At 41.3% G+C, this 24,672-nt stretch overlaps 1 protein-coding gene across 1 annotated transcript in view; it reads left to right on the top strand.

The window, feature by feature from the left end:
* Positions 1-16: 16 nt before the first annotated feature.
* The window catches only part of REEP3 (receptor accessory protein 3), a 38,345-nt gene continuing 13,689 nt past the window's right edge, over positions 17-24,672 (top strand). The window contains exons 1-5 of the mRNA XM_032191139.1: positions 17-85; positions 16,629-16,701; positions 21,090-21,166; positions 21,684-21,804; positions 23,056-23,169. Of these exons, the coding sequence (XP_032047030.1) occupies positions 54-85; positions 16,629-16,701; positions 21,090-21,166; positions 21,684-21,804; positions 23,056-23,169 (417 nt within the window). The 5' untranslated portion in view covers positions 17-53. The remainder of the gene's footprint in view (positions 86-16,628; positions 16,702-21,089; positions 21,167-21,683; positions 21,805-23,055; positions 23,170-24,672) is intronic.

Here is a 24,672-nt window from a genome sequence, read left to right on the forward strand (position 1 = left end):
CGGCCATTGGGGCCCGGCTGCGGAGGGGACGCGCGGCCGCCGCCGCCGCCGCCATGGTGTCCTGGATGATCTCCCGGGCCGTCGTGTGAGTGGGGCTGGGGAGCGCGGGCAGGCTCGGTCGGTGGGGGGCGAGCTGCGGGTGGAGCTCACGCGAGGGCTTTATCCCGGCAGGAAGCCTCCCGGTAGCGCCAGGTACGCGTCCTGGCTGCCTCCCCGCTGCCCTCCGAGGGGCTCCTGCGGTCACCGAGCCCTGCTGCGCGGACAGCCCCGTGGTTGGGGCTGGCAAGGGGCTGCGGGAAGAGCTGCCGGCCGCCCTGCCAGCGTGCTGTTCCCACGGGCAGTGCCTGGCACTGGAGGGGAGATGCATAGGCATGCTTGCTGGGAGTCAGATGTGGCTGCTGAACCTGTTCCTGCTCGGGAACAGAGGCACCAGCCAGCCAGTGCTTGGCTTAACTGCTTCGCCCACTGCGCTGGCTGTAAAAGCGGTATCAGGAGCCCTGAGCACCTCAGTTTCAATGACCAGATTGGTGTGAAGTTGCTTGGTTTCTCTGTGAAATAAGCCACTAAGGATTGCATTTGTATTTAAGCCTTTTGTGGGCCGAACCAGCGTCGTAGGGACTGCAGATCAATTTGTGCATTGGAGTACCTGTTACTGCAGGAGGTAATAAAGGACAACGTATCATGCAGTTGGGTTTGCTGGTTGCTGTTGCTCCCTCGATTGTGTGTGCTAATTATTTTTGCTAAAAAGGGAGTCTTTAATACTATTTATAAATCCTCTCCTCCTTCTTGTGCCCTTGTTTCCTAGCTGTGGGATTTAACCAGGTTGCCAGTGCCCCTCTGCCCAGGAAGAGAGGGGAGTGCTCAGTGCATCCAGGAGAGAGCTTCGTGCAGCTTGGAGTCTGTTGTTTAACTTTGCCAGGACAGGACTTAAACAATAGTCTCCAGACTGCATAAACTTTGCTTAATAAAGCAACGTTCACGTGGAAAGGACAGGTGAAATTAAATAGAGGCTGTGAGACGTAAGAGGTCTTCAATCAAGTGGTCTCGAGACTGCCCTCCTTGTCCTCTTTACTTAGTGTTCATTATGCAGTTTTCCTTCCTGGTATCTTTCCAGTCTGTTCCAGTGGCTTTGTTTCCCTGACGTGTGTGTCATCAGTTGGGAAGAAGTATACTACCTTTTCCTTAAACCCTCTAAGAAAGATGAAAATACTTTTAACCAGCATATAGCCACCGAGACCAGAGGTTCTCTCCTACTTACTGTAATGTTTTAATCTTAGCTGGGTGACTTTGTCGTGTATGAGAGCCGTGGAGATCCTGTGCTGTCCATGGCAAGTCCAAAAAGCTGTGTTGTCGCATTTGTGTAGCCACCAGGATTACCTGTTTTCTTCACGAGTGCTAGTAAGGGGCAGCAGTTGCTCTAGCTGCTGCAGAATTCGTCCTCTTCTGACTGACCTACTATTTTCAGGGCCAAAAGAGCAGCAAAATGTGGATTTGCGGGGGTGTGACAGTGCCCTCTACTGACTTTTCACACGGAGGATTTTTGTGAGGCACACTTGCCAAGGAAACTCACTTCTAGTTCAGCTTGAGAGTCTGTAATTTGGGGTTGATCAACTCCACTAAAAATAGTTTCCTTAAAACCTTAAGGAAGTAGGGAATAGGAGTAGTAGAGAATTAGAATTCGTAATTGCATGTGAATTGTCCTGAAGAGTCATGCATGGGGAACGGGGAGTGGTTAAAATTCGTTGCTTCATGTTATCTTTGGCAAAAGTTTGCTTTAACAAATTTTTTTTCCCTTCGCTCTCTAAGTACTTGGGCATATAAACGTGCAATACGTTGCACTAGCGTTGTGTCTTGTTTTCTGTCAAGAAGCCAAAGCCTTGAAGCACATAATTACAATACCTCCTCATTTTAAAGTTTTCCTTCTATGGGGTGCTGTTAGAGTAAGTACAGGTTATTAATTCTAAAGTACTGGCTATTGCAACAGTTTGAAGAACGATTACTGCAGTGTTTTTCCTCTTTAGCACTTCCAAAACCAACAAAAAGTTAGTAATTTGTTTCTCAGGGTCTCAGAAAGCTTCTCAAGATGGGACACCTTGTCAAGTACTTGGTCTTCAGTGGTGGGAACTTTTAAATTCGTGGCTGCCTGTCTTGTGAGCTTCTAATACAGCCTGCGTCTGACTTAGTCTGCTTTGATTGCTCATTCTTCTCGTTTGTAGGGTCTGAGCAATTGTGTACACATCAGTTGCTGAGACAGTGTATTTAATAGTAAACACACTGAGTACTTGTCAGTCACAGCCTGGTATGGATGAGATCAGACTCTTCTCTTGTGCCAAGCAAAGATGTGATGCATCCTAAATACAAAGTAGATGGCCATTTTGTTCTTGCAATCTGTTGAAGCAGACTGTCTGCCGTAATCTGTTAACTTTTTTCCCCTCCTCACTTAAAAACTAAAGTTTCCCCATCTGCGTTGCTTTGCAGTACTCTCTGCCCTTGTATTGAAGTTCATTTTCTTTTCAGTCCAGTTATTCTGAAGTCTTGATATTTGGAAGGGGTGAGCTGTAGTAGGCCCCAGGAGAATGTGTTTTTTAGCTGCTTTTCTCTTTGCCTGTCTTAATTATACCTGTGTTCCCCACCTGCATTTTAGAGCCTTGCAAGGAGCAAGAGATGTACAAATAAACGATTCAGCAAGCGTTCCTTGGTTCTGGAGTAGTCCATAGCTACATGGAGCTGGACCAAGACTGGGGCACGGGAGAGGTGACCTGAAGCTAAGTAGTGGTATTGGCCTTTCAGCTTCTGCTACTTGACAGATTAGAACTGTTTATTTCATCACAGTTCCCCAGGCGTTGTCTTACTCTGCTTTTACTATTGTATTTTTGTGTGAGTTGTCCAGACATCCAGCTGCCCCTGGAATTGCTAGACTTCTGAGAGGGGACAGCTGAAGCTACAGCTCCTGTACTGATGGCACAGCCATCAGGAATCTCTGTTTTAGAGTGATAGTGATGCTTTACGTAGCTGTGTACGCTTTGTAAACCTGGATTGTATCTTGCTCTTGAGATAGGAAGGGTTTTATTAAAAACAAGTACAAAAATATGTTCACTCAAGTTTGCTAATGAAACTGCTCTCAAACATGTTGCTTGAAGCAACGATAATTCATTATGCAGAACTGGGTAACGATACTGCCATGTGCTGTGTGGAAGTAAGAGCCCTGTACAGCCCGGTCCTCGGGGCAGAAAGGCCACTTGCAGGAGAGTTTCCTCAGCTGCTTGCAGCCTGCACTTCTTGTGGTTGGATGCTTCCAGCTGAATGAGGCCTGGAGAATGTAGAGTGCTGTTGGATGCCGAGTGCCTTCCAGTGTGAAGGCCTATAAATTGCAGCTGCACTTGTTGGGGGGGAAAGGATTTGCTGTCACAGTGAGTGACAGAGATGGAGAGAGGTGCTGAAGTCGCCGTCTGTCCACAGAACCGAGCGATTCGGTCATCGAGTGTTGGTTATCCTTGACCCTTACTGCTGTGACGAAACATCTAACCAGCCCGTTGCAGCCTCTGCCCTCCCCTTGCCCTCTGCTCTCCGCAGGGTCCAGAAGTTGTGTGGCACAGGATGGTCCTGGTTGTTTGCCGACTGAAATGGAAGAGGAGCATCTTTGATCGGTGGCAGTGAACCGAACCGGCTCGTGCTGCTGTCACGGAGTTGCTAGGTGCCATGGAAGTGCCACGCTGAGAATGAGAAGTTGCGGGAGGAAAATAGCATTGTTTTCGGTGTCAGCATATTGCCAGGCTGCTTAAAACATGCTCTGGAGCTGCTTTCTTTGCTTGCACATTGCCGCTTATTCGTTCCTCTGCTGGATCTCGTTCCAGTAATAACAGTGCAGCTGCTCTAATCAAACAAGGTGTCAGAATTTTTAAAGGGCCTTAAATTTTATAGTGGGGAATCTGTAACTATATCCAAGTCTAGGGATTAAATATATTGTCTATGTGGAAGTTTAAAATCCTTTATATAACTGAGCGATGAAATCATACGAGTGCTTCTATCTCTAGCTCAGCTTCGCAGTTAGGTAATCCGAATGTACAGCAAAAAGCATGTGCTTGCTGAACTTGACTCAATACCTATTCTTCAGGCGAGTGCAGTGACAAACAAGGAGGTCTGGCAGTCTGTTGGAAATCAGTGTCCCCGCTGCCTGCCTGGCACACCTTTCCTTGTGTCAATGTTTGCTGTGCAGTCGAGCTGCTCTTTTCTCGGCCGTGCTTACGGCATTCTGCAGATGCGGAGCATGCGTGGTCAGCGCTCGCAGCCTATGGCAAACTGCAGCTCGCTGGAAACAGATGGAGCACAACTAGAGGCGTGCTGCGGAGTCTGACATTCTTACTTAATGATCTTGGCATGTACTCTGTTACAAAACGTGCTGAAATCCACATCTGTGTCCTATGCGTTGCAGATAAAGGAATACCAAGAACTGCGTGGTCTGGCACAAAAGGACATTTCTAATTAAAACAAACAACCTCCGCTCTTGTATGTTCTGCAAACCAATGTCTGCTCTGTCAGAGCGTATTTTAGGATCTCAGGCAGTTCTGCAGCATAGATGGAACAGCTTGCCTCCTCGCTGGTTAGTTTGTGCATAGAGCCAACTCCTGATATGCTCTTATAAGGACATCTCCGGGGAAGGCCCCAGGCTGAATTCTGATATTTTTATATATATGTATATATATGCGTGTGTGTGTATATATATAAACTGCTTTGGATTAGTGCTTGTAATCCTTGATCAGAAATTCTTCAAAAATATATGTTAAAATGTGTCTGGTAAAACCTCTGTTCTGCTGTTTCACATGCAGAGCTTTCTCTGCCATTATTAATCTTTTTTTTTTTTTTTTTTTTTTTTTCCTGTTTCTGAAACTTCAAAACCTCCACCGTTGTGTGGAAGTACCTTTTAGCCCTTCTGGGTTTTTAGAGAACAAAAAGAAGAAAATACTTCAGCTGAAAATAATACGATCTGCTGTGAATCTTGCAGATCTTGCAGGCTTGCCAAAATAGATTGTAGCAATTTCCTAGTGCATAAATGAGATTAGGTATGTAAGGATCTAGGTAGGAAAGATATATTGCAGTTTTATTGCTGACCAACCTGACTTGAATCATGGCTGGCTTGGATGAGACAGGACAGCCGATGCGATGAGGTGCTTTCAGGCACGGTGGAGTTAAAACACCCCCGAGAGGCTCACTGATAGTTCCTAGCTGAGTTTGCCCCTGACCAAATAACAGGGCGTTACTTGGTTTCTGCTGTGCTCTGTGGCTAGTCTGCGAGCGTTGACGTGGAAGTAGGTTTAACTAGGTGGATGTTTTCCCTGTGTTAATCATCTCTGCTCGCATGTCCTGAAGACAGTTGGAACTTGTCTTTGGTGTTGAAAACTAATGCAGCGCAACTTCTTCAAAAAGCCTTTAACTCAGCAGTAAAATGCAGGGATCCACAGAAGGAGAACTTTCCTGAAGTGAGAAGCCTGACATAATGCTTTGCTTTCTTCTGCTAATAAAGAGAGCTGTTGGAACTTGCACTGCTGGAAGGGGAAAATCAGAAAACAGTTTGTGCTTGTGCCTTCCAACAACTGTCTGGTTTTTGTTATTTCTTCTCCCCAGCGCCTTTACTAACACATTGATCAAAACCATGTAAAGGAGGAAAATGGTCACTAGCTCAGGGATGTCTGGGTTAGTTTTGATAATAACATTACCTTAAGCTGTAATGTTAATGAGAACCTAATTCTTTGGCACTGTGCTCTTATTATTCGCTTTTGTCTGCCAGTCTTTTTTTTTTTTTCCACACTAGGACTCAGTTTTACAACACATGGTTTCCCTTATGTCTAAAAGCAAGTCTCCTGTTACTCAGATTACGCATGTTTACGATCAGACTGTTTTAGAAGCCATAGAAGAAGCTGACCTGTTCACATTGTTCAGCGGTGACCGGCTTAGAGTTCATTTAGAAGCCAGTAAGTCCACAGACACATAACATACCTAGCTTAGGGATGGCTTTAGTGGTCATTAGGTTGCCAGAGAAGCCATTTAAACAGTGTTGGTTTTACAATTCAGCATATACCTCTTCCAGTGGTGGTACTTTTTGAATAATAATTAACCTTAAATGCTTCAGACAAAGTGGAATTTATATTTGTATAAGAAGATAAAGTGAATTAGGCAAGTTACCTTTCCTTCACCGATGGAAAATGACACTTTAAACAGGTACACTTAAATCCACTCTGTCTTCTGGATTCCTGGCCTGTTGATACACTGCCAGTCAGGCAATAACTGAATTCTCCTCTCAGAAATCAGCCCTTGTTGGTTAGCATGGGATGCACGACTTCTTCTAAGGAACAAGATCTACTCTCAAGCCAATTTAATGCATGAGTCTCTAAAGAGAAGTCAATAAATGAGTGGGGTTCAGGACCAAGGAAATGAACTTATTTTTTAGCATGATATTTCTGACCTTAAGGTGAAGTTACTAATACAGCTATGTGAAGACGTTTCTTAGAGACCCTGCATGTTGTCTGTTCTTCACTTGGTGGCTAGCAGTATTCACAGTGTCTCTAAGCACAGGTTATAATTGAGGAAACACACATACTTAGGAACAACAAGTCCAGATGTTATCTCAGCAGTATCTGCCAATACAAATTTCATAGAAGAAGCCTTTTCCTGTGTACAATGGCAAGTTTGTTTTTTGAAGGCTCAAGGAGGCTTCAGAAATACCTTCCTGGGTCTTAATAGGAATAACAGAACTGTTTGGAAATCAGGGTCCTTAAGGAAAAAATACAGAGATAAGTAACTTCTGATGATTGAAGGCAAAAAATAGCTGTCCGAGGAAGAGATGGGACAGATTTATTTTACTTCAGTAACTGTGTGTGGTTGTGTCTGTTTTCTTTGCTCAAGTCATTGTCTTTTTTGCAGCATTTTCCTGGGAGAAGCAGGACCTCGAGGCTGGTCTGCAACAGCATCTTTAGGTTATAAGATGTCTAATGATTAAGTTGGAGCATTTTGGCCTTCAGGGTATGAACTTTGCTTTCTTCTTTAAAGCCAAACATACGGATTCATGTTCCCCATATTGTGAGGTTTGTAGCAGTGTTGAATGCTTTAAATTAAAAACCAAACAGAAAACCAAACAACAACCGTATGGTAAAAGCATGGCTATGTGCAGTGTGGTTTGTCTTTCATTTACAAATGGCTCAGAACTAAAATGTGGTTTATCCTGGAACAAGCAGAAGCAATTCTTGGTTGGGACCACTTCTATTTTAAATCTCAGCTCCATATAGCAAAGCATTTTGATGTTGATGGTTCTTCAGAAATGCCAAGGGAAGATACTCTTAGAGCAGAAAGCTGTGGCGTGATTGTGCATTTTAACTAGTGACGTTCTCTCAAGTTACCAGCTGATCCATTTTTTGTTAACTATTTTCTTCTGTGGTCTTGGAGGAAATGTGTCTAGGCCACAGGTGGTCTTCAGGCAGAGGCCAGGATGGTGAAACTCCAGCAGAGTGGCTAGCTTTAAAACCACATTCCAAAGCAGAAGAAAGCTTTAGACTACCCAAACAGTAAGGATAAAATGACTCTGAGAGTATATTGACGGGCTTCCTAAAATATCAACAGCGTTAGAAGTTCTAGGTAACAGAACTTCCATAGTTTCTGTGGGATGTCAGGTTTTTGCTTAACGCAGCTCTTGAGATGATAGAAGAGAGAGAACATGGTTGAACACTTAGTGCAAAGAATTTCTCCCCATCTCATGCAGTTGAGACTTGAACATCTGAGTTGTGTAATGGTGCACAGGGTTACTGTGATGGCTACCACAGCTTGATCTTGAAGATAATATAATTTAAGGTAAATAGGCCAAAGTTATTGCTGGGAAAAAAAAAATCCAGATGACCAAAATTTTCTTCTTCCCAGCACTGAAAGAAATTGCTCCAACAAAATACTGAATTACCTTGCTTTGGGACTTAGATACATTAATGAGTGAGGCTACTTTAACTGTTAAGTAGAATTGTTGTAATGATAATGTGTGTTTTGGAGCGCAGTCTTATGAAATAGAGCTTATGCTACATGACTGTTTCTTTTTACATCTGTGTAGGTATCAGCTTTCATCTTTGAACTTGAAAATAATATTAATCTCAATTGTTTTCTTACTTACTCCATGGAATAAGCTTTTCCACGCATGTGCTAAATATAGATAACATCTGCTGAAAGCTAGTTTGATTTAGAAAACCAAAAACCAGCAACGATGAAAAAAGATCAACGGATCTCGTAAGTGACATCTTTAATCCAGCTGACAGTCCGAGTTGATCATTAAAAGAAAAACATGGTTCAGTGCAAGAACACGTCTCTTGCTTGGAACAAAGTCATGCCAGGTTGTCATAAGAGCTGTGTGAAAAGCAGATGCAACCTCTCATAATTGTTGGTTAGTTCCTGGTGCTCAGTCATGCTCCCGTCTGAAGCCACAGCTGGCTGCTCTCAGGCCATAAACACTTTGGTGGCAAACAGTCAGCGGGAGGTGAATTTGGGGGGTATTAAGGTAGATACGAAGAAAGATAGCTTATTTGAAGTTCCAGTAGGTGTGAGCAGCTTTGGAAATCCCTGCGTCTCCAGCAGGGATGAAATTCTGCTTGTGAGCTGAGAGCTAGGTGGGAGATTTAAAGCTACTTAATAAGGATGACTTGGCATTGAAGGCTTTCGGTGTTGACTCTCTATCACGTGGAAATGTTGCAGGCGAATTCAGTTCCTCTGCGTGGCTGCTTGGGAGTTATGAAATCACCTGCTGAGTATTCTGCATAAATGGCTGATCTTAGTAAGCATGTAAACAGGAAACAGTACGGGGATATTCAGGATGCTATTAGGTAGTAGTCAAACACGTCTGTTGGATCAGCTATTAGGTAGGCACGCAGAGAAGTGACTCAGGCTTGTATAACCATTTCTATTCCTACTCCAGTTTCTGTTGCTTTCCAGTACTGGCTTTTTGGAGTTTTCCATACTGCTGGGTTTGGGCTTTGGGGCTCTTCTGAACAGGATTTGAGAGGTGTTGTTTTATGAGGTGGTGATGGTATCTCCAGGCTGGTGCCTGGAGCAAGAGGTGAGTTGTTTCGCAGGGTTTATGTACAGGTAGTGCCCTGAGAAGAGAGACTGGCAGAGCTGTGCTGTCAGAGCAGGGATGCAGCACGTCCCTGTGAACGGCAGCGTCCAGGAGGACTTGGACAAGGAGGGGGTAGCCTGGATTTTGCTCTGGGAGTGGTTTTGAGCTGTTCGTACTGCCAAAGGCCCTTAAGAGAGCTGTTGTAACGTGCGTGCAGGAGGTTTGCTGGCAGAGTGGGACTCAGGGAGCTCGTATCTGGGGTGTGCTGCTGGCTGGCTGAACTGGCCTAGTGGGCTGCAAGCCACGGGCAGGCTCTGAGCTGGGAACTGCGAGCTGCTTCGCTCTGAAGGAGGCAGCACACCTAGTGTGGGTACAGGGATCGAGTTAAGTGTTAGGGCTTCTCTTTGATCTTTATTGTATTATCTACGGTTTTCTAGTAGCAAGTGGGATGAATAACAGGCAACCTCGGAAATGCTGTGCGAGTTGCCAGTGCTTTCAGCTCTCTGGGCATATGGGAGTTCTTAACAGAAAGCATGTAGAAGTGAATTGTAGGTGATAGTGGCAGGAAAGGGAAAGTCCTCAGGCTGGGCTCGAAGAAATTTCTCTGCAGAGCAAAGGGGTTAATTAAAGATATCAGTGTCCTCTTGGCATCTAGGCCTTGCTTTCTCTGGGAGAAACGTGGCGAGCCTATGCGGATAGGCAGCCAGCCTTACTGCTGTGGGAGTAGGTCAGTAGCTCTGCACAGGTTCCAGCACAGAGCTCCCTTTATAGAAGGGTTTTTTGTTATATTTTTGTGCTGTTTTTAGACTTCTTTCGTGGTTCAGGCAGGGCTGTTTTCCGTGTTGAAAGAGCTTGAGGAGTATCTGGCAACAGGTTGCTTATTTTGGTGTAAGGCAATCCAAGAGCATTCCATACGCATGAGTGCATCGGATACACAGCTCCAGGCTCTCTTTAGTGTGTTGGGAGAAAGGCTTTAATAGTCTCCTATCGGACTGCTTGTGGTTATTATACTCAGCATTTAACAAATGCTCCTGATACAGGAATCTCTGACTTTCTAGTGGGTTTGGTAGGGAAGTCGCTTTCCTCCTTAAAACTCCTAGGTGACTTCTGCCTGCTTGAGTAATTGTGCTGGTTTGGGTTATGCTGTGCTTTGGAAGAAGCTGGCACTTGTTTAGGAGGATTCCAGCTTTTTACGCTGAAAGGTTAAAAGCCAGCTTGCTCAGCTCAAGAATGTGCTTTATTCAGACCTGTCAGTGCTTCTGGGTATATTCTTTAACTCTTGAGACTTTTTTTTCCTATGGCTTCTTGGGATATTCTCTCTGTAAGAGTGCCATGGAGGTTTTAACAGATCTGTTTCTGATTGCATTCCTGCCTTTCGTTAACTGCAGTCTCCCACAGGAGTTGAGGAGTTGAAGGTTTGCTACTGTGAACAGACGCATTCTTTCAGCAGATTTATGCGATTCCTGCGCCCGCCCCCCTTTCCCCTCCATATATCTCAGCCCTCGCATGGGGAGGGGGGAAAAAAGGGAAAAAATAGGATGCAACTCGGTGTGAAGTTCAGGAGCTTATCATCATGTTCCCCCTCCCTGTAACAGACCACCATTTTGACCCCAAGTTGTTATTTGTAATTACTCAGGTACATACTCTTTTCCTGTAGCATGTTATGGCTAATGTCATGTATCTGAACCTGGTCCAGTAGCAAAATGCAACTCAATTCTGTCTGCTGTCGGGGATGAGTCTTTGTTTAGTGCAGTGCCTTTCAAAAGCATTCAGGACCAAAATGTCAGGCTGAGCTTTTGTTTGTCTGAACACGTGAAAACGGAGGCGAGAGCTGGCTTCGTCCAGAACTTGCTGCCTACCCAGTCATAAACCTCAGGGGGTGCAAGGGAGGCGTGACGGAGGGGCTTGCTTTTTCCTTTGAATTGTAGTTTTGTTCTTTTTCCTGACTAGAATTCTTACTCAAAATAAGGCATGATGAGTATTTGTATGTGTACCACACAAATGTTTCACAGTTGTAGCTTCTTTCATAACTAATTAGACTTAAATTTCACCACCCTCAAAAAAGAAAAAAAAGTGATAGAAGTCTTAACTGCTCTCCTTTTATGAATAGCAGCGTGTAGTTTGAGCAAATGAGTTACTGCTTTTCCAGTCTGTGCTGACTGAAAACCTCAGTAGACACTTTGAGAAATATGACCATATCTTCCTTCTTAAGATCAAGAACAGCCAGCCAAAAACTCCAGCGTTGCTCTTCAGACTGTTTCATTCTACTATTTACTTTCCAGTAGGAAATTTTGCTTTCAGAAGGATTCTTGCTAAAATTAAACTCTGTAAACATGACGTGGAATAGTAGCTGTAGCAGAAGCAAAGGAAAACTAACGACATCAGCCTAGTTTCTGCATCGATACAGTTCTGCAGTACAGGTAAGGCTTTGGTATCACACACAGCTGGGAGTCATCTACATTACTTGTGGTATTAGCTTGGTGCATTAGCATCTCTTGGAAAAGCTTGTGTGTGGAGGGAAGGGAAGATGCTCCTGTCACAAATTGCTGGTAAAGACTCGTATTGGGAAGGAAAAACGGACAGGGCCAGCGAAGTAAGTGTATCAAGAATTTATACTCGCTTCCATGGTGTTATGGAGACAGGCTGGATTTCTTTTTTTCTTCCATTCTCCAGCCTGCCAAGTGCTGTCAAGTGATCTTGAGGATGTAGGTACATATTTCTACTGTAGATGCACACATTAACAAATGTCTGGCTCTGTATCAGTCTGTGCCAAGATCGTCAATCTGTCAGTGGGTGGACAAATCAGTGTCATCTGTTATCAGACTTGTTAGGGAGCTTAGCAAATGGTGCTGTCCCCAAAGAATCTTACACTGAATGAGTGTCCTGAATAGCCTGTAATAGTAGGGAATAGTTGGGGCCCTTGTCTTTCTGCATTTCAGAGAAATAAATAAAAGAATTCCAGACACTTCCTTGCTTCTGGTAAGTCTTTGGCAGTGTGAACAGACTGAAGTCATAAATGGACTGTTGGCTTAATGGCTTAGCATTTTGGGAGTCTCGACGCAAGTAGTCCTTTTGAGAGACTTAGAGGCTTTCATTTCATATCTATCTATATTTTAGACATTAGCTTTAGTGTTGTTTACTAGCCAGACTAAATATGTTTTGCGCTAAAGCTACGTGTGTAGAGGTGACTGTTTTGTTTTCCAGTTACCAGTCAGATGCAAACTCAGTTGCTTCACTTCAGAAATTAGTGTTTTAAATAGTTGTGCCCTTAAAAGCTATTTCAAGTATTAAAATGTACATAACCTACTGTCTTACACAACCACATGGATGTGTAAATGCATCGTTCTCGGGTTTCAAGGGTTTGTTACTGGTTTTGCCTTGTTTTGATTTTCATCTCTTGGTACGTTTGAGAAACGTGTCTCTTTAAATGAGCAAAACGCCTGTAAAGGAGGTGGCTGGACCAAAAAAGGAATACTCCCCTAGCTGCTGAGTACAGCTGGAAAGCTGAAATAGCTCGGCGTACAACTGGCAGGGAAATTACATTGGTAAGCAGGATTATCCATATATCTGCTGGTGAAATACAGCAAATGACATCACGCTCAGCTGAAATCTGTTCCCATCTGTAGAAGCTGGCTTTGTTCTTATCTGCTCTGTTAGTGCAGCGTGCTAATATACACTGAGAAACACAAAGTGCCTTTTAAAAATAGCACTTGAGCTTTTACATTGGAAAAACCTTGGGATAGTTGGGCACGTCCTTAAAGTGTGTCAGGAAGTCACTGTAAGAACAGCAGAGGAGGAGTGCGTTTATAATGTGTAGCAGGAGGTGCTGCTAACAGCTTTGAGATTTTTAGGGGTATCAATGCAAGCAGAAGTGTTAGAAGATGCCCTGCTGTCGTAGCTTTGTCTCCGAAGCTGATTGTGCCCAGGCTCCCTGCGGCTGCTCTGTGTGTTTCTGCCTCTGTCTTCAGCCAGCTGCAGCGAGCTCTCCTGCTCTTGCCTCTGTACTCTATCTGTGATTTATAGGTTGAGGGCAAATCTGAATTTGCTGACCTTCAGCCATGCTCCCTGGTGATGAGAGGGCTTTCTTACTGCTAACGTGCCTGGTAGCTTTAACTGAGGCTGAGTGACTTTGTGTGAAGGAGGTAGTGATGCCAGAGTTGACAGAGCAGTCATGGCACGCTCGATGTCAGCTCTAGGGAAGAGATAAAACCGTCACCGCACTGGGTCCTGTTATTACCAGCTAAATATGTTGATGCCTTTCTTTCTTGGTCTTATCCACCCACTTTTTGGGGAGAGGAGGAGAGAGATGGAAACTCTGTTTTTCCTCCATCAATGGACAAGTTCTGACACTTGCATTTTATGGCAGCATTGAGCACTAGTAAGTGACAGCATATTGTGTTACAGAGCTCTTTGTTCTCTGGTTTTAAAAATGAATTCCAGAACTTTTTTTTTTTTTTTTTTTTTTAAGTTAATACTAAAAGCTGATAACCTTGCTGGCTTTTCCACCTTAACTTACTAGCTCACAGGATCTGAGTGGAGCCATGAATCAAAGTGATGTTGACTACTGGAAGTTTAATGGTATTTTAGATGATGCCTTACTGTTGTTAATTTTTCCCCCTTTTTTATAATGAAAATAAGTACGCTTCCCAAATAATAAATGTTGTTCCATTTGAAATCTTCACTGTGATGTCCGTAATGTTCCCAGGCACGAACAAGTCACTTACACGAGGAGTAGGAAGCAATTCAGATTTTTCTGATTTGACCAGGTTTGAGTAAGACCGAGATTTGCTAGCTGGAAAAAACTGGCTATCGCTATGGTATTTGTCTCATGCTCATTACAATTATCTTTTAAGATGAGGTTGTCTTTAGCTTAGCTTTATGAACTTCTTACTGTTCCTGTAATAAACTCTCTTCTTGAAGATGTGTCATTTCCAAAGCAGTGTTCAAAAAAAAAAAATAAATTCCACTTTATCCTAATATGTGCTTCTAGCAGATTTTATAGGATGTCAAATCGGGAAAATTGCTGATTAAATTTAAAAATAAAACTAAGCTTTTATTTAAAAAGCATTATTACCTGACAGTCGAGTGAAGTGAAAACTATAGACCAAAATCTGTTAAGAAAAAGGTTCAAACTGTTTCTTTCATATGTTTTCTAGGAAGACATTTATGTGTGCAGTCTTCTAGTAGCTATATAAATAACTTTGGTCTGGTTTTGAAAATCTGGGAGATGTACTTAAATGACCAGTATCTGCTAGCATATAATTACGGCATCTGGCATAATTATATTATATTCCTAGGATGACATTCAGGAACCTCTTCTGTCTTTGCTGCTCAAAGGCATTTCCATACTTGAAGTCTTTGTTGTATTGTTTAATAAAGCTTTCCTTATGTCTGAAACCTAAAGGTTACAGTTTGAGCCAGAAGAAGGGAAGGTGAGAGGCATTGGAGCTGATGGGCTACTGAACAGGGCATTACCCAGGGACAAAGAAGAGAGGAAGAGCTCTTGTATACAGAAGTTCATCCAAACTAAGGCTGTTGGATCTAATAATGCTACTTCTGTTTCCAGATATCACGCTGACTGGGTGAAGTGAGGTTTTTGACTGGTAGTGTCGATCTCCTAGTTAGCAGAAATAAAACCGTTCATGGTTTTTAGATGGTTGCTTTTCTTCGCCGTAGGATGAAAGGTGTTTGGATTAAAGTAGAGTAATATTTAGGTAGGCTTTAACAGGTTATGCTGAACTGGAATTCAAATAGTCTGGGCTTTTTCCAAGAGACGTTTCAACATCTGAAATGTGTAGGTAAGCTCACCTGCAGTGGAATAGCAGCCTAGCCTGTTCTTGTTAAAGAGCTTCAAGATCCGCCTCTGCTAACTCCATTCAGTTAGCACAGACTGTGAAATTCTGACTGTCTGGGTCCAGATGGCAAATGACCACGTTAGGAGCTCTACTAATACCCCTCCTACCCCAGCAACAGATTTCTTTCCATAAGTTAACAGGTATGTGTTTCTTATCCTGGTGTATTTGATGTTGAAGAAAGTATCTCACCTTTGCTGTTAATAATTCCACATTTTTTTTAAAATGTAAGGTTCTGTACTCTAACTGTTGGGGATTATTTTAGTATTCAAAATAGAGTTCCTACCAAGCCGAAGACTTCTGCCTATGCATCAGAGGAGATTGGAAGATGGGGTGTATCAGACTGATGAAACTCTCAAATGTACTCCGATGTCTTGTATACTACATGGCGGTATTTGCAATTAACATCTTGTAGAAGATGAAGGCTCTTGGAGTTTTCTAAAAATACAAAAATTGAGCTACAGGTTTCTTTTTTTTTAATTAAAGATTTTGATTATTTTTTCAGGGCTGAAACACGAAGTAGGGCTTGGTAGCATCATGCCGTGTTTTGTGGTGGTTCCACAGGTAGAACCACTTATTTAAAGCTACCTGCCACAACTATGAAACATCAAATTTTAGTTGATTATTGGCTTTGGTAAACTTGGCCAATATGAGTTCAAATTTTACATGCTGCATCTTCCCCAGGTGGAGTCTTCTTTAAAATACGACATGATGCATCTTCCTACGCTTGGCTCTGAGCAGTTAATTACTGAAGAGTTCTGAACTTTTTGGGGAGATCTCTGGGTATTGTGAGATGTGCCAATTTCTCCCGCATAACCATGCTGAGTGATTTGGAAGTGCTGGTGCAGATGCAGCCAGACTTCTCCATGACTGCTGCTTTAGGCCAGCTGGAGCTAAGGGCAGGCAGTTGCCTGACTTTACAAAGTGTAACAGACTGGTGAAATGAAAGCAAAGACCTCCTGCAAGGAGGCAACAACCACAGCTGTGGCATTTATCATAAAGAACAGTGCCACTGGGCTGTGACCAAGATAGTTCTTCCTAGAAAATGCTGTATTGTAACAAAAGCTTGTTAGAGCAGATCTTTTTTCTGATGCTGCTCTCACTATGGATTGGTTGGCATGCTCCCACCCTGCTCCCTGCACCTTATGTTTGATGAATTATAGCAATAATTGGTTGTCTGAGCAAAGTTGGATTAATTCCCATGTGCCTCCATTTCTATGTGTTGGTTTTGCAGTGTTTTAGCAAAAGGAGCTGAATTTGCTTAACTATTCTTGTTGTGTTACGATTGTTTTTGAATAATCTCCTGTTATCTGATAAAAGAAGATGCTTCTAATTTGCTATGGTAATGGTTAGAGGATTTTCAGGTGTGGGTGCACTGCTAAAATGGAAGCAATCTTTTGGTATGGGCACGACTGGTTTTGCTCGCAGCTAAACCAGAAGAGCTGCTAGTTCTGCATTATCTGCTACAGGCAGTCCTAGAAAACTGCTGTCTGTGGGGTCATACGATCTTTCTTTTGGTATTGCTTTCATTCCTGTGTATTGCTAAACTTCTTCCAAGAAACCTGTAACACTGATTCTTATTTCAAAGTATGTGAGTTTTTCTAAGTTGGTTAGTTTACAGTAACAGTGCATTGCCAGTCCTTTGCTACGTATGGTATAACAAATCCTGAAAACTCTTTTTTATTTTCCAATAGGCTGGTGTTTGGGATGCTGTATCCTGCATATTATTCATACAAAGCTGTGAAGACAAAAAACGTGAAGGAATATGTAAGTCATTTTAATTGCTTAATTAAATATAGCAGTGACATTTTCATTATGCAGTGCAGTAGAATATATGAAAGGTGACTTCAACTGTCTCAGTATTGGATATAAAACCTGTGTGAGTGTGATGCTAGTCCTGTGATTTCTGTTAGGAGTGCCAAAGAAGATGGCTCTAATTCCCTATGATAATGGTTAATGGTTTCTCAGACTTCCCGTATGGAAAGGCATCCAACATGCTGTGCTGTATAAAGATTTGAGAGGATGTTTTTGAAACATAAACCTTAGTGTTAGCTGTATTTCAGTAGAATGTCCCAAATAATGCAATTTTGGGCAGCGAAGGGGGAAGCTTTCTAATTCTGCCAACACCTGTGGCATAAGCAATTACAGATTCAGTTCTCATTGGCGATGTGAACAGTGGCAGCATTTTAACCCTCATTGCATAGAGGTCAACAAGAGGTTCAAAATCCATCTGAGAAAAGGGTAGCTCTGGTTAATCCATCGTTCTTCAAAGCTTTAGATAAGATGATGTGGAGGAAAGAAGCAGAACATACAGAGTGAGATGGGGAAAGATACTTTTGCAGGTCAGAATTAATTTGTTAAATTGAGTACTTTCGGATGTGAACAATGATGATTAATGCAAGAATGGCATGCAGTTGCAAGCTTGGTCACTTTGTTACAGGTTAGTAGCTGAATATTAGGAAGTAGTATTAGTAGCTAAAATTAGGAAGTATTCTTACCTGAACCTTCTTTTTTCCCTTCATATTTAACTCGGCTCCTTGACTTAAGACAGGGAGGCAATGCCATCAGTTATATTAATTTGGCAGTTACAGCTGTGACCTAATGCTGCTGTCTGGGGACATAATGTTGCTGCTCTGTACTTGTTGCAGTAGCAGCACACAGTAGATGCTGTTCGTCCTCTTATATCTCTTGCATTTAGCCAGGCCACTCCATCAAGGCTCTGAAGTGAGCATCATGTTCATACATGCTTCTGCTTTTTTGTGCGCAAGCTGATTAAACCTTATTTGTGCACATAGGGCTACTGTCTGCCACAGGTAAGCTTCCGAGAGGAAAAATCATTGAAAATAAGAAGAGAATTTACTCTGTATTGTGTTTGCCTTACCCTGCCAGGAAAGTGTATAAATGCAAAGAGCTTAAAATCCTGTTTTCCTCCCTGATCCCTCAAAAGGGATTTGCAGGGTTAGTGGAAGATACCAGTTTTGAACTCTAATACAAGCTATCACTTTGAGGTTTCTGTTCACTCTAACAGTACATATTCAAAAAATTAAATGTCCCTAGAATGCTGAGATTTTAACTCAAATAATCAGAACAGTTAACTGTGACTTAGCTTTTTTTTTTTTTTTGAGATGTCTGTTGTTTCAACAAGACTGCTAGGAGGACCTGGAACTGTGTTTTTCCAGCTGCGTTTTCTCATCCAATTTGAAAACAATACCTTCCAGTGACCTGTGGTCTTTGACCAGTCCCTGCATCTGCAGTTGCATACAAAATGTTCATTGGGCTGAGATGAATGAAAAGCATCGCATTGTTTCTAAGCCCTCTTTATTTTTTAGCGTAACACTGTGATTTTTTTTATAGGCAGGGAGTGACAGTGATTGCTCAGTGAATTACCACAGCGTTGCTGGTTAGGTTAAGTGTCCTGATAGATCTTAGAACGATCAATGTCTCGTCTTCCCAGCTGGATCATTTTCTCTGGAGAGGGTATAGGTTACTGCAGCCTTCCAAATGGCACAGCTCCGCTGCCAGTTATGTGCTGGCCCAAGCCCAACTTCCTTTCCAGGGCTGTGTGTGGCTCAGGACCATCTGTTTTTGTTTGCAGGATTGCAAGAGCTTTATAACAGGGTGAAATTTGGGACTTAGCCACTGCTTCCACTGGTTAACAACAATAAAAAAAGGAATCTTGATGTGATGTATATATATATTTGCTGTCATGATGCAAAAGAATGTTCACAGAAATTTCTTAAAAATTGAGCTTTTATTGCTTCCATGTTTGATAATTTAAGACGTCTGTACTTTTAGTTCTAGAAGTTAGGATTTGCTCCTTTGAGGAGATTTATTTGTTCTTTTAATTACCCTGGGTTTAATGGAGTCGACTAAAATCTTTGAGGAATCTTTTCACTGTGTTACACCAAAGTGCCTGCAGTAAGGATCTGAAATGTAGTATAGAAGTCGACCGTCCAGTGTTCTCAATTCTTGGCTTCAAAATCCTGACTTGAAAGACTGTGATTCAGCCAAAGCCAGCAAAGATGAGCTTAACACTTGATAGGAAAACACCCAGCAAAATAAATCTATAATCACCCTTTTAACATAAAAAGCGAAATCTGATCAAAGCTTCTTTAACTTTGTCTTTAAGAGTAGAGCAGCTGATGGTCTTCTGGGCAGTGTCAAAATATTTACAGAGGCCTTCTGTTTTTTTTTCCCCCTAATTTTTCTGGTATGAAAACCACTGTAAGTCACTTGCGTTCACTTGTCAGGGATACTTTTGTTACCTAATGCACTAGTTGTACTAGGGTATGATTTGCCCTGTGTTTTTGAGAGGCTGTGCCCAGACGTGAGCAGGACTCCTGGCAGATGTCACGTGCCCTTCTGCTGTGTTTGGTACTGTTCGTAGCATCCCCAGAGAAACTCCACGTCCAGTGTTGTTCGTAATTGGATAAACAGATTTAAGATTTAATACCTTGGGTAGAACATTTTGAAAAAGGTCAGTGTTTCAGGGCATTTTAAACATGCAGTTTCACACGTTTAAGATGATGGGGCAAGTGTGGGTGTTAACTTCATTTTTATTTCAGGTGTTGACTCTGGTTCATGGGAGGGTCACCAGTCTGAATGTCACATGGCCTGTCAGAGATGACTTCAGCTGTTGGGTACTTTTGCCTTAGCTTATTCAAGCCTGAAATATCTAAATCCTCTGAGAGATTGAAATGAAGAATGTCATCACATGACTGGGTTTCTTTTCAAATTGAAATGCAGAAAACTATTGAAGATAAACGGGTCTCATGACAAAGGAAGCAGTTTGAAAGCTTAATGCGCAGCTATGAAATAAGCAGGAGTGTCGTGTTAGGTTTGGACTTCAGTTCACCACACATACAAAAAAGTCTTAGAAGTATAGATTAAATCTGAGCCACATCCTCTGTGGGGAATCTTATCTATATTCCTCCCTTTTGAAAGAGGGTAACGTTAATTTAAGACTTCAGTTAGTGTCCCGCAAATTTGGTGGTCAATGCTTTGCGGGCATACCAGAAGAATTAGCAATCTGTATATAGCCAAAGAAAGGAAGTTATTGCATCTGTTTGCAGGAGTTGCTTTTCTTTTTCCTTTCTGCTTGTTCCTTTTTCATTTGTTTTAAGCATAGATAACATTAGAATTTAAAGAACGTGTGGGTGTTCAGTTAGTAGCAACTGAATACACGGTGGTGCTTTGCACGGATCTGTCTTGCAAATACATTTTTGTGGTTACCGATATTTTAGAAAAGACAAATGCACGGAACTACTATAATATTTGTTCTGAAATACGTAGTCAGTTCAGAAAACAAGATTTGAAACAATGTTCGAGAAAATAAGAGGCTTAATCAACTGGCTATTAAAATACAAATTTTAATTCTGCTTTTAAGACCATTGCCTGATTTTCAAACAGTGGTGTATAGTCTTCATAAAAAAAAAAAAAAAAAAAAAAAGAAAAAACAAGCACCCCCCAGCAAATAAAAAAAAAAAAAAAAAAACAACCCTGAAGCATTAAGATGCTTAGATGTAAGTTCTTTTGTTAACAAGAATTTTGTGGTTCTTGGCATGTGAATAGAACTAAAGTTCCATGAAAAGGCTTTTGTCTTGCCTTGTCCCAGTGTCAGCACCATAATGCCAAGCACACATGTAGAGCCTAATTTCAAAATATAGCTGAATTAGCTGGATAATGGATGTGGTACACTGAAAGCAAGGGCTATCTGAGTTACTGATGCTGTTTTTTTCTTTTTTGTGTGTGTGTGTTCTGGAAACACATGGATGAATGTTGAAGAGTGAAATATGCTTCAGTGCTACACTGGGAGTTGCACTTCACGCTTATGATAATCTACTGACTATTTACAATGTTTTGTTGTCATTATTAAAGCTTTCTAGCAGCAGAATCAAATCTGTGAAGTCATCCTGGGTGAGGCTGTGACCCTGGAGATCCAGGCATTTCACTCAGCTCATTGATGCTGCCACCAGTTCTTAGGAACAGAAAACCCTTAGGACCTTTCTGTGATTTCTCTTGAAACCAATTTGATGCAGACCAAGACGCTGATGAAATTCTTGCTTTGATATCTTTGAACCAATGGACTGTAAAGTGCATTGTGTATTCTAAGGTGAAATAATAACTCTTACTGATGATAGTATTTTAATTTTCAGGTTCGCTGGATGATGTATTGGATTGTGTTTGCTCTTTATACAGTTACTGAGACAATAACAGACTTAACAGTCTCTTGGTAAGAGCCTGCTTTTTATGAACTCTGGATGTAACTATATTTGTTTCATATGTTCTTTGATTTGTACTGATATAATTTTATAAAGAAGTCATACTTGTAGATAGGTTTTTTTTTTTTCTTTCTCAGTAGAAGATTTCAGAGTGTGTATGAAGAACAACATCTGCTTCAAAGCTTGCTGTGTGCTGTTGCTTGAAGTAGTGACTATGGAATTTCTACCTTTGCTGAAGAAGCTTAGGAGGGGAAGGAAGCTCTTAGAAGTGTAGAAGAAGATAATTCTGTTTATGATGGTGTTATGCAAAGCAGATATTTTTCCATGTTGTGCAGATAACAGTATATTTCATAAACTAAATCCATAGGTCTAATTTGTTTAATTTATTTAATATAGCTTAATATATGTGAGGAATCCTTTATATTAATATATATATATATTTTTTTTTTGAAGAGATTTGTTGATTTAATTAGTACATGTCTTCTTATTCCTGGTGTTGATTTCATGCAACTTTTGGCTTGCCTTTAGGTTTCCACTGTACTATGAACTGAAGATAGCTTTTGTTATTTGGCTTCTTTCCCCATATACTAGAGGGGCAAGTTTAATCTACAGAAAATTTCTGCACCCTCTTCTTTCTTCTAAAGAAAGGGTAAGAAAAAACTTCTCATATTTTTAATGCCTAATATGGAAATGCCATATGCTGAAATGCTAACCATTGCTAGATAAACGATCAGTGTGTTACTGGCTTGCAGGGCAGCGTGAACTTGGACTAGAAAAGTGCATATGAATGTCCATATATATGCCTCTGTTCAACTTGCATGAGCAGACAGTCTGTGACTTTCTATTGACATGAGATGACAGCATAGTGTTCCCTGATCTACCCAGCGCACATTGGGGAGCCCAGCTAAGTGGAAGTAATGCAGTTAAATGTTTCTGCTGGAAGAGCATGTGCAGTACTCCCTATGCAGAAGCTGAGTACGAGTACAGTTTTAGCAATGGCTCTTCGTATCACCATTTTTTTCTAGCATACCTAAATAACGTAACTTCCCAGGATAAATGATGTTGGTGACTTTGGTGTGCAAAGTGAAAGGATGCGATGCGACTGAAGAATAAGGGAGGACCCATCTGCAACAGAAAATACTCAAACAGAGAATGGCTACAGGATAGTTAGCTTTAGCCAAAATATGACACATCTGCATAGTTGTTTTTCAGTATTGCTTCATGTGTGTAGAAAGAGCAATTAGCAAAGGTGTGAAGACTACTGCTGATAAACGTCACAGTACAGAACATGGTATTTATTAATAAGGGTCAGGGCTTGACCAATATTAGGTAAAAACAGGTAGCTGACACAATTGGTACTGATTTGAGCAATCATTTTGACTGTCTGAAGGTTGAATTGCGAACAGTTTCCAACTACATAAGCTAAACGGATTTTTCTCTGTGTTTTGCTAGCTATTGTGAACTGTACTGAAGTTTTTATCTCTAACTCCAGGCATTTACCACAGCTAGAGAGAAGTGTCATGTCTGTATTGTCCTTGATACTTAACTGTGCCAAAGTTCTGGCCTCTGAAGCACTTTTTTTCTTTTTTTTTTCTTGAACAACATTTGTCTGGCAATTTAAGCTTTCTCTGTGCTAGGAACTTGTTATGTAGCTGCAAATGTTTCTGAGTTGGACAAAACTAATCTGTTTTATCTTCTTGTTTGGTCAGACTTAATCCTTTTTAGATTGAGAGAGTGGAAGTGAATGAAAGACTAGTATACAAAGGCAAGAGTAATTGTTCCATTAAATATTTTTTTCTGGATCTCTTCTATATTCCCATATTGATGAAAAATAATACCGTGTGGGTAATATGCCTTCTATACGCACAGTCTTTTAATACTTAATTATGTTTTGCTTTAGGAAATTGATGAGTACATCGTACAAGCCAAAGAAAGAGGCTATGAGACCATGGTGAATTTTGGAAGGCAAGGCTTGAATTTGGCAGCAACTGCTGCAGTGACAGCAGCTGTAAAGGTAACCTTTTGCTTACGTTAATTGCTTTTGTCCTTGATATACTTATTGAACAGTGTGGTGGTACCAGGATTTGCCATTCCTGAATAAAAAGATGAATTCAACAAATGTGTTGAAAACCTGGAACACAATGAAAGGGTTGCAGCACTGTAGTACTCATACTATGTCTAGGATGGCTTGTAGTTACCTTTTCAATGATGGGGATCAGATTACTGTAATTCAGAAGATAGCATGCAATTTTCTATGCAGGCTTTTGGTAAAGATGACCATTGTTTCTTTTCTGTCTCCGTTGTGCTTTCTTGTTGATAAACAAACTGTTTAAAGGATTTCTGGCTTCTTTCTGCTGTTTTTCTCCAATCAACTTGAGGTAACCGCATATATGAAATAAGGCATGATAGATTACTACTACAGATAAGTTATCTTGACACAATTAACTTGTTTGCAGCTAGCTGATTGAATTAGTAAATTAATGCACTAAGCATAAGCTTGCATATTACTGCTTAGCATACTCTTGCTTTGTTGTCTAATTTCCATTAAATCATGAAGTACACTGTGGTTGTTACAGATCCAAGTTTGTACAAAACTCATAACATTCAGTTGAATTTCGAAGGGTTCTGGGTCTAGGAAAACAAAATAAGTGCTTAAGTAAGCTTCTGAGCAACTTGTGGCCCAACAGCAGGGAGTAGAACTGACTAGCATGATGATTATTTTGGCAGCGTGTATTGTACAATCATAAAAGTGTTTGGGTATCCTACTTAATACTCAATTAAAGCAAAACACAGAGGTATGGAAAGTAAGTTGTGTATATCCTAGCTAAATGATAATCTTGAGACTATCAGGATTAATTTCCTCTAATGAATAAATGGAACTGCTGTGTTTGTAGTAGCAGGACTGAAAACTGTCAGTAGATAGCAGAAAGCACTGTAGAGATCCCAAGCTGTGACGTTTAAGGAAATACAGCTAGCGTTTAACTTAAATTTCTGTGCTCATCTGTAAACTTAGTTAATAAATCAAACTCACTTGTTAAAAATGCATTTTCAAATACTATCTTAAAAAGGTTTGGAGAAAGCCCCTGTATCTTCTTCGTTCACTTTATTTTTTTTAAGATGTATGTGGACAGTAGTTTAAAAAGAAAAACACAACACATTGTTTTAAAATATGGGCACAATGAGCCTGAAATACTGAAAACGTGGTTCAATTTGATTGCTGGCTCCTTTTTTTATTGTTCAAATTCTTAGCGTTACTTTGAGGCATGAAGTATACTCCATTTCATTCTACATTGGATACTATAATTCCTCTAGAAGTAGAGCGAAAGTAGGTTATTTAAAAGCAAAAAAAAAACAAACAGCAAAACCAACCTCAAAGTACTCTGGGGAAAATTTAAGAACTATGCTATTTAAACATGCCAAGAAGGTAAATTCTCTGCCAAACAGCAATCATAACTTACTCCAATGCGTGCTGTAATGATACTTAGGCTCTGTCTGGCTGGCTGGCTAAGGTAGAATA

Source organism: Aythya fuligula, chromosome 7 (genome assembly GCF_009819795.1).
Source record: "Aythya fuligula isolate bAytFul2 chromosome 7, bAytFul2.pri, whole genome shotgun sequence".
Taxonomy (NCBI): Eukaryota; Metazoa; Chordata; class Aves; order Anseriformes; family Anatidae; genus Aythya; species Aythya fuligula.